Here is an 8,690-nt window from a genome sequence, read left to right on the forward strand (position 1 = left end):
TGCTGAATGTAAGAGAGAGCTTTCTGCCCAGAGCCTTTAACCAGTAATCTTGACAGTTGTTAAGGCCACACTGTCATTCATTGTAGCTCATGTGGCTTGGGGAAGGATGCTCAGATGAATACTTGCTGTAGGAAAGCTTCATTATTTTGGCTAAGTACATGTTCATTATTATTATGTCTTTTTCAGTGAGAGGTGGGGAAGCAGAGACAGACTCCCACACACACCCAACCAGGATCCACCCTGCAAGCACACTAGGAGGCAATGCTCTGCCCACCTGGGCATTACTCTGCTTAACGCCTGAGGCTGAGGTCATGGAGTCACCTTCACCTTCAGTGCCCAGGGCCAACTCACTCCAATCCAGCCATTGCTTCAGGAGGGGATGGAGAGAGAGAGAGATCAAGAGAAAAATGGGAGGGGGAGGGAAGCAGACGGGCATTTCTGTGTGCCCTGAATGGGAATCAACCCAGAACATCCACACCAGGGCTGACATTCTAATGCTAAGCCAACAGGCCAGGGCCATTATCTTTTTCCTCAAGATTTTATTTATTGATTTTAAAGAGGGAAGAGAGAAAGACGGGAGTTGGAGGAGTGGGAAGCAGCAACTCATAGTGGCTTCATACATGTGCCTTGACCAGGCAAACCCAGGTTTTCGAACCAGTGACCTCAGCATTCCAGGTCAATGCTTTAAGCCACTGTGCCACCACAGGTCAGGCACATGTTCATTATTGTACATCATTTTACACTTTTTAAAAAAAATTTATTTATTTTTTACAGAGACAGAGAGTAAGTCAGAGAGAGGGATAGACAGGGACAGACAGACAGGAACAGAGAGAGATGAGAAGCATCAATCATAGTTTTTCATTGTGCGTTGCAACACCTTAGTTGTTCATTGATTGCTCTCTCATACATGCCCCGACCACGGGCCTTCAGCAGACCGAGTAACCCCTTGCTGGAGCCAGCGACCTTGGGTCCAAGCTGGTAAGCTTTGCTCAAACCAGATGAGCCTGCGCTCAAGCTGGGGTCTCGAACCTGGGTCCTCTGCATCCCAGTCCGACGCTCCATCCACTGCGCCACCGCCTGGTCAGGCTAATTTTACACTTTAAATGTTCAAGCCATAGGGTAGAGGCCCTGGGTGCTCTGTTTGGTCATGGCTCTGTCTCTGTCTATAATCTAAAGGGACAGCACTGTTTGTTCTTTTAGAAATGGATATCAAGATAAGTGAAGTACCTTGGTTCCTTCTCCCTCCAAATTCACTATTGAAACAATCCTAATGGATCATAGCCCCTCACACCATTGCTCCTCGACACAGAACAGAGTTCAAACCAAGTCTACTGACTATGGGTTCTGGATAAAGGAAAGCTGCTTGCTCCTTTATCCCTGTATTCTCCCTCCTGCCCTTGAAAATGTACACTGCAAAAGGAAAACGGGTGGCAGATCATGGGGCTGTCTTGGCAGAGACTGGGGTAGTGATGAGGGAAGATGCAGGGACAGGTTCATTCTAAGATAGGTAATATGGTAGTCTTCTCAAACTCAGCACTAGGCAACTCTGGGACAAACCACCTGGAAAGATGAATCTAGATAGTAAGACACTGGAAACATTTGTTCTATGTTCTAATGCCTCTAACTTCATTACTCCTGTTATTCATTGCCTGAAACAAAGCAGTCTAAGCACTAGGATTCCATCTGCCCAATTTTATTGAGAACGGGGGCACTGTAACTGCTGTTAAAGAGAAAGCAGCCTAGGGACTCCTCCCGCACGAAGATCTTCAGAGTTGAGCCAGGGATGGGAGGGCAACAGACCCTTTCTCAGGCAGGGCCATGCCACCACCCTCGGCAGGGCTTCCCGAAAGGCTCTGTTCCTTTAGCTCAGCACTTGGCTCTTAAGGAAAAGAGATCAACAAAGGCAGCATCAGGAATATAAACCAAGACTCATCAGGAGGCCCATTCAGCCAACTGCTTTAGTTCTTCATCTTCATCCGCTTTGGGAGCTTTGGGGACAAGGATAGCCAGAAAAAGACCTGTTAAGACCTCAGCACCTTCCAACCACCCCCTGCTACACTGCCCAGACCTGCTGAATTCTCCCCAGCAAAGTACCTAAAGGTGTCAGCCTGCTTGCTGGGCTGCTGCTAATCCCGTATGTTTGCAAATTAAAAACAGGTGCCTGTTTCTCCAGCATTTTCAGCCCTAAGCCAGGGTACACAGCTTATTGACTGGAGCACAGGCTGAATTTCAGTCCCCATTCCCTTTAGCCAGATGCCCTTATGCAGTCAACAACCTGTGCAACTTTCGCAGCAGCCCTTTCTGCCTGGTTCCTTTGAGGCAGGATGGATGCGGAGAAATCTTTCCCCGTATCTATTCTACCCTCTCAAGTTCTGGAGACATCACAAGAACCCTGGGTACCTGGCCCTGCAGGCAGATGTGTAGAAGGTACACTGGGTAGTTTGAGTGGGGGTTCTTCTTCCTTGTTGCCCACATGTAATAACTCCCGGGCCAGTTCCTCCTGCTCCAGTTCTTCTAGCTCCTCCAACAGTTCATCCTGGATAGGGGAGACATAACCGTTCAAGATGAAGAAAGTAACCTTCTGCTTCTAAAAACATACCACTTTTGGAGTTTTCCCCTAATTTGCCCCACGGTTCCCTTGGGCATTACTCTTGGCTGGTTGCATGCTTTCTCCAAGACTTCCCGACCCCTCATTCCCAGTCACCTCATCTATATCATCTCCAAAGCCCACAGGCCGGGAAATGGCATCAGAGATCTGCTGGGCCACCTCCTGTTGTTCTGTGATGTCAGCCATCAGTTCATCCACCTTGTCAATGTCCCTGAGAAGATACACAGCCAAGAAATCAGGCAACTACCCCCCGCCCCCGACTTTCTCATCTCTCATAAATGAAGCCCCTTCTGTCTGTGGCCTCAGACTGACAGAGATCCCTGGAAAATTGTAACAAGGCAAATCTGGGCTGAGAAATGACAAGAGTCCATACTGAGTGAACTTGTCTCTGAAAGATCCTTCTCTGATGGATCTTTAAAAATCAGGAAAATCATGTTTCCTTGCTACAATGCCCCAGGCAGAAAAGCGATTTTCTTGCAGGAAGCAAGGAGACTGACTGATCTAGCCGTCATAGGTGTCTACACTGTATATTCACATTCTGAGAAGTTTTAAGATCAGAAGTATAATACCAAGCTACTCTCCCCAGTGCTTAGGCCCCTCTGGCCGTCCCCCTATACCCACATGTCCTGGTAGGCTTTCTTCATGCCATGGGCGGCAAGCTCCATGGTGCGAAGCACTTCTGCATTGGTGGTAGCATTCTCAATGGCCTCACGCTGAAACTCGAGGGTAGATAACGTCCCATCAGTTTGTGCCAGCTGTTGTTCCAATCTTTTCTTCCTCCGCAAAGCCTGTAGGGCAGCTGACCCAGCCCACACCTTAAACATCAGTCAGAAGCCCTTACTTCCCATCTGGGTCTTCCCTGTTGGCACCTTTCCCTTATTACCTCTCTTATTCTTGGTCCCATGCTTCTTAGCTGTTTGTAGCTCCTGTTGAATCTTCTGCTCCAGAAGCTCCTGTTTCTTGATCAGTATCTTCTCTGTCTCCTTCAGTTTCTGTATCGCCTCTTCAGGGGTTGGCCCCTTCTCCTTCTTTCCTGCAGTCCAACAAAGAAGGCCCATATTATGTTTAATTATATTTATTTTTATTTATTTTTTTACAGAGACAGAGTGAATCAGAGAGAGGGATAGACAGGGACAGACAGACAGGAGCGGAGAGAGATGAGAAGCATCAATCATTAGTTTTTCATTGCACGTTGCAACATCTTAGTTGTTCATTGATTGCTTTCTCATACGTGCCTTGACCGCGGGCCTTCAGCAGACCGAGTAACACCTTGCTGGAGCCAGTGACCTTGGGTTCAAGCTGGTGAGCTTTGCTCAAACCAGATGAGCCCACGCTCAAGCTGGCGACCTTGGGGTCTCGAACCTGGGTCCTCTGCATCCCAGTCCGACGCTCTATCCACTGCGCCACCGCCTGGTCAGGCCCATATTATCTTTAGAAAAATTAACCATCAATCCCTAAATGACTCCCAAAATAACTCCCTACAATGAAGTGCTATCTTTACAAATGTGAAAAGTCATGAAGATAATAAAATTTTTTTAAAATCTAAAATCACAACTAGTAAGAGATTGAACGTAATTGAAATGTGGCAAAATAACTCCCATAGCCAGTATTCTTTTGCTATCCAAGATGCCTTTCAAGTCATTCCCAGTCTTCTTTTTTTTTCTTTAATAGACTTGATCTCTTAGAGCAGTGTTAGGTTCACAGCAAAATTGAGTGGATCTAAAATCACAACTAGTAAGAGATTGAACGTAATTGAAATGTGGCAAAATAACTTCCAAAGCCAGTATTCTTTTGCTATCCAAGATGCCTTTCAAGTCATTCCCAGTCTTCTTTTTTTTTCTTTAATAGACTTTATCTCTTAGAGCAGTGTTAGGTTCACAGCAAAATTGAGTGGAAGGTAGAGAATTTCCATATCCCCTCTATACCCACATATCCATTATCAACATCTCTCACCAGAATTGTTACTTAAAAAAAAAATTACTGATTTTAGAGAGAGCAAGACAGAAATATCGATCTGTTCCTATATGTGCCCTGACTGGGGATCGAACCCCACAACCTTTGCATATCGGGAGGATGCGGTAACCAACCAAGCTATTTGTCTAGGGCAGAGTTACGTTTTATCATCACTGTTCCACTTGCTACCCTAGGTGTGTTTGCGTCAGCAGCACATATGCCACTTGCTACCCTAGCAGAGTCCCAAGGTCCTGACACCACAGGTTCAAACTGAATGAAATACAGGGGGCTAGAGAAAAACAAAACAAACAAAAAACCCTGATCTCAATTTTCCTTCCATCTTCTGCATTTCTAAGTTATTTTTTCTCTGCCCCCCAAATCTTATGGCTCTTGCCTGCTTAAAATTATTCCATATTCTCCACTGCCTACAAGATAAAATACAAAACTTTTCAAACAAAACATACAATTCTGGATCTTTACCTTTCCAGCTACACTTCCTTCTACTTTCTTCTTCCCCTTCAGTGCGCCCACTATCTCATGGGGCAACTAGAACTACTCTTTCCCCTAAATATAACCATCCTTCCAGTCTCTTCCTGGGGTTCCACAATTCACCCGATACTTCTAGCCTTCTGGACCAGACACGTGCTTACTCTGAACTCCCCCGGATTTCAAGAATATCTCCACCACAGTGCTACACTATACTGTAAATGCCCATTTTTGCTTGTCATTCCCACCAGATAGGAGCTTTGAGAGGGACCTTTCTTCGTCACCTCAGATTCTCTCTTGCCCAGCATCAAGTAAGCACCACTGTTTTGGAGAGGACTGGTCGCTCAAACCTAAACAGTGGGAGCCAGTATAGCTGCTACGCTCTCCACTCCGGCCCTTCCCGAGCCTCACGCTCTTCCTTCCCGAGGTGGCGGAAGGAAGGCAGAGTACCTGGATCACTGACAAAGTGGGGCCTCCTGGCACTGGAGGGCTTGCTGGGCTATCTCCGGGATTTTCGGGCAAGCCTGGCTCCTGGGCTTCTTCCCCGCCCGGCTGTGGTTTCCCCGCACCCCGTGTAGCCAGCGTCTCCCGGCAGACCACTCTCGCCCCGACTCACCCCTCCCGAAGAGTCGGCCGAGACCACTCATTTCTCTGTGGCCTCTCCCCCTCTGCCCCACAGCGCCCTGCACACTTCCGCCTAGTTCTTGGGAGCATGTATCTCATCATTTAGAGACCGACCTCAGCCAATCCCTCCTTTGGGGGTACCACGGTGACGCCATTAACAAGCGCCAGGGAGGTCAATTCTATCCCGTGATGCGGGCCACCAACCCCAAATCCATACATTCCTACTAAAGCACCCGTTTCACTTTCGAGTATAGAAAGGCTGCCCCACCCAGTCCCAAAACAAAGTATTTGTTTGTTTCCTGGAAGGAAATGTGCAGGGTTATGCACTCCGCTCCCTCGAGCCAGTAGAAGATTTAGTTCTTGCCCTTGACAACTCAGGAAAGGGAGTGGGGATGGGGCGAGCACAAGGGGATCACAGGCTTGGGTTTGCCACAGGGTTGTAAGGCAGAACCTGATGCAGTCTAATGCTTCACACTCTGATCTTGGCACCTCTGGATAGCCAATCCTGGTTTTCACAGGGGAGAAAAACAACCCACACTGTAAGATTTCTTCTGTCACGAACAAATAAATTTTAATAATTTACACATGCACCTGAAAATGTCTTCCCAATTTCCTTCAGTTTTATGCCTCAAATGAGGCTCATCGACAGGACTGGACTTCAGGGTCCAGTTTGGGCCTTTGCAAATGTCTCTAATCCTTGAGTTAGGATTTGAAGACTCATTCCTTTCTGGACATGAATGCAGGTAACACCTAGAAAAAAAGAGATCTCATTTTATACCTAATCCCTCTTAGGAATCCTTTCTCCCCTTTCCCAAATGGTTACTCTCACCACTCAGTACCCAGTTTGCTAATGTCTACAATATTCCGCTTCTCATCATCAAAGAAGATCATCTGGGAGAAGGGAACTCCAGTCTTCTGCTGCAGCCTATATAAGACAGGGCAGGGGGTAACCACTCTGGCTTCTTAGCTCCTCCAGTCTCTCTGCTCTTCTCTCCCCCTGCTTCTACCTTCATCTCCTGCGTACCTCTCAAAGTGTGTGACTTTGCTGCCTGGATAGATTTCCCGCTGAACAAAGTATTTGCCAAGGTCAAAGAGTTCCAGTAGCTGGTTGGCCCCTTCAATTTCACCTGTCCTGCAAAAAAGTGTAGCAGATGGAATTAGAAGAGCGGAAGGCTAGAGCTGCAAGTGAAGTTATGTATAAAACCATGGGGAAATCAACTAGTTATTTACCCAGGGTGGATGGATAGGCTTCCTGGGCCCTTATTCTACTACATATCTGACACAGATGGCGCTAGGCCAATGTTTAATAAATAAAAGACACAGAAGTCATAATTTAAAAAATCTACAATACTTGCAAATTTGCACCGCCTAAATTTCTGTAACCAAGGGGTTACAGGACAAGTCTCACACATGCATCTGTTAACGTTAGACTGAGTTTTGTTCAGTCACTCTTCTTACCGTGAAGCGGCTGCGACGGGCACCCCAAGGCTCCGAAATCGGCCCAGTATCTCGGGCACTTCTGGGTACAGTCGGATGGTTTGGCCTCGCCTATCTCGGACAGTTCCATCACTTAAGAAGGAGAGAGTGCTCTTAACTTCAGCTGGACCAGCCTGGCCCCAGTCCTCAGCCCGGCCTCACCTGCTCTTGTGGAATGGGGGGTCTACGTGCGTGTCCACCCAGAATGGCCAGAGCGTGTAATCTGCGAGAGGAAGAAACAGGGGGGCTCAGTCTAAAGGCGGCAGGGCCTTGAGAGCTGCAACTGGGGGGTTGGAAAAGGAGAGTGCCCTACGATGCACTCCGCTGTCGGGTGCCTCACCCAGATCGAAAACAGCGAGCTTCGGGAGGCGCGCCATCCCGGACGCTTACAGGCTGCACACACGATGGCGGGGCCTTTTCCGGAGCCATAGAGTGTTTTATACCTCCTGCGGCTGAAAGGCCTCCCCGTCAACCATAGAGAAACAGCGGCTAGAGTCAAATCGGCTGCAGCAGTCAGCCTGGGCACACGCAAGAGCGCCATCTGATGGTAAAGAGAAAAGGACTGCAGCAAGTGCCTGCCCGACCTTACACAGGAACACAGTGGTCTCCAAGTTTTTTTACCTAACTTCTCGGCTCCACCCATCCTTCCCAGATTCTACTAAACTGACACCCGGGAAAGAAATCCCTTTCTTCTGGCACCCGTCTCTCATTTCCTCTTACCGAGACCTAAGCGAGCCATCATATCTTGTGTCACTCACTGAACCTTTGTTCGTATCAGCTTCTTGCCCATAGCTAGAGATCAAAGCTGTCAGTTATATTCCTATATTCCAGCCATAAAGAATGTGTTAACTGCAAAACCCATTAGGCCTTTCTCAAATCGGGCCCAAATGTCCAGTAGGGCCACAATGGGAGAGAATTCACTCTCTTTGTTGCTACCACCCATGTCAGTAATATGATGGTAGATGCATAACAACCAGTTTGGGAGGAGACTGATTTGTATTGTTTGCCAATTTCTGCAAATATTCTTTTTTTTTTTTTTTAATTTCCTAGCCATATCTTTTTAGAATCACATTGGTAGTAACATTGAATGTTTTTAAGCCTGATCTGTGGCTCAGGGGATGGAACATTGACCTGGAGCTGAAGTTACCTGTTGTTTTTTTTTTTCTTTTTTTTTCATTTTAGAGAGGAGAGAGAGAGAGAGAGAGAGAGAGAGAGAGAGAGACAGACAGAGGGGAGGAGCTGGAAGCATCAACTCCCATATGTGCCTTGACCAGGCAAGCCCAGGGTTTCGAACCGGCGACCTCAGCATTTCCAGGTCGACGCTTTATCCACGGCGCCACCACAGGTCAGTCTGTAAATATTCTTACCATGGTCAATTTCAGGCTACCACCATGAAGTTATTTACTATGTGGTAAGAAAGAGATGCCAATAATTAGTTCTCATGAACTGGTAAGAGCTGGCCCCAGTACACCATTGCCACTCAGAGTTTTGGTAATCATGCTAAGGGCACATTCCCTTCCATTGTCCTACTTCTTCAGCCTGA

At 47.4% G+C, this 8,690-nt stretch overlaps 2 protein-coding genes across 5 annotated transcripts; both read right to left on the reverse strand.

The window, feature by feature from the left end:
- Positions 1 to 646: 646 nt before the first annotated feature.
- On the reverse strand, positions 647 to 5,811 carry CHMP4A (charged multivesicular body protein 4A). Its single transcript, XM_066277559.1, has 6 exons — positions 5,664 to 5,811; positions 3,492 to 3,641; positions 3,230 to 3,407; positions 2,705 to 2,819; positions 2,401 to 2,536; positions 647 to 1,988 (listed from the first exon to the last, which is right to left on the reverse strand). Exons 1-6 carry the CDS (start codon positions 5,692 to 5,694, stop codon positions 1,933 to 1,935), a joined length of 666 nt encoding a protein of 221 aa, XP_066133656.1. The 5' UTR covers positions 5,695 to 5,811; the 3' UTR covers positions 647 to 1,932.
- On the reverse strand, positions 3,507 to 7,823 carry MDP1 (magnesium dependent phosphatase 1). Of its 4 annotated transcripts, XR_010731382.1 has the most exons (7): positions 7,488 to 7,636; positions 7,310 to 7,370; positions 7,130 to 7,240; positions 6,696 to 6,803; positions 6,511 to 6,596; positions 6,263 to 6,421; positions 3,507 to 3,641 (listed from the first exon to the last, which is right to left on the reverse strand). XR_010731382.1 is itself a non-coding variant. In XM_066277562.1 (6 exons), the coding sequence occupies exons 1-6, from the start codon at positions 7,522 to 7,524 to the stop codon at positions 6,226 to 6,228; spliced, it is 609 nt and encodes a 202-aa protein (XP_066133659.1). In that variant the 5' UTR covers positions 7,525 to 7,636; the 3' UTR covers positions 6,217 to 6,225. The 4 variants fall into 4 exon arrangements, 3 of the variants coding, with proteins under 3 accessions (XP_066133659.1, XP_066133657.1, XP_066133658.1); XM_066277562.1 differs by lacking the exon at positions 3,507 to 3,641 and having other exon boundaries at positions 6,217 to 6,421; positions 6,501 to 6,596; XM_066277560.1 differs by lacking the exon at positions 3,507 to 3,641 and having other exon boundaries at positions 6,217 to 6,421; positions 7,488 to 7,635.
- Between the last annotated feature and the right edge of the window lie 867 nt (positions 7,824 to 8,690).

This window comes from Saccopteryx bilineata, chromosome 4 (genome assembly GCF_036850765.1).
Source record: "Saccopteryx bilineata isolate mSacBil1 chromosome 4, mSacBil1_pri_phased_curated, whole genome shotgun sequence".
Taxonomy (NCBI): Eukaryota; Metazoa; Chordata; class Mammalia; order Chiroptera; family Emballonuridae; genus Saccopteryx; species Saccopteryx bilineata.

Bases quoted from the DNA above. Each gene is read 5' to 3' on its own strand.
- CHMP4A (XM_066277559.1), bottom strand. From the start codon at position 5,694: ATGAGTGGTCTCGGCCGACTCTTCGGGAGGG. The intron at 2,820-3,229 runs GTGGGTATAGGG...GTATCTTCTCAG, and splicing joins AAGAAAGCCTACCAGGACAT to GGACATTGACAAGGTGGATG. The intron at 1,989-2,400 runs GTACCCAGGGTT...TTGTCCCCAAAG, and splicing joins ACATCTGCCTGCAGGGCCAG to CTCCCAAAGCGGATGAAGAT.
- MDP1 (XM_066277562.1), bottom strand. From the start codon at position 7,524: ATGGCGCGCCTCCCGAAGCTCGCTGTTTTCGATCTGG. The intron at 7,241-7,309 runs GTGAGGCCGGGC...CTCCTTCTTAAG, and splicing joins CCCCCATTCCACAAGAGCAG to TGATGGAACTGTCCGAGATA. The intron at 6,804-7,129 runs GTAAGAAGAGTG...ACTTTTTTGCAG, and splicing joins CCCGTCGCAGCCGCTTCACG to GACAGGTGAAATTGAAGGGG.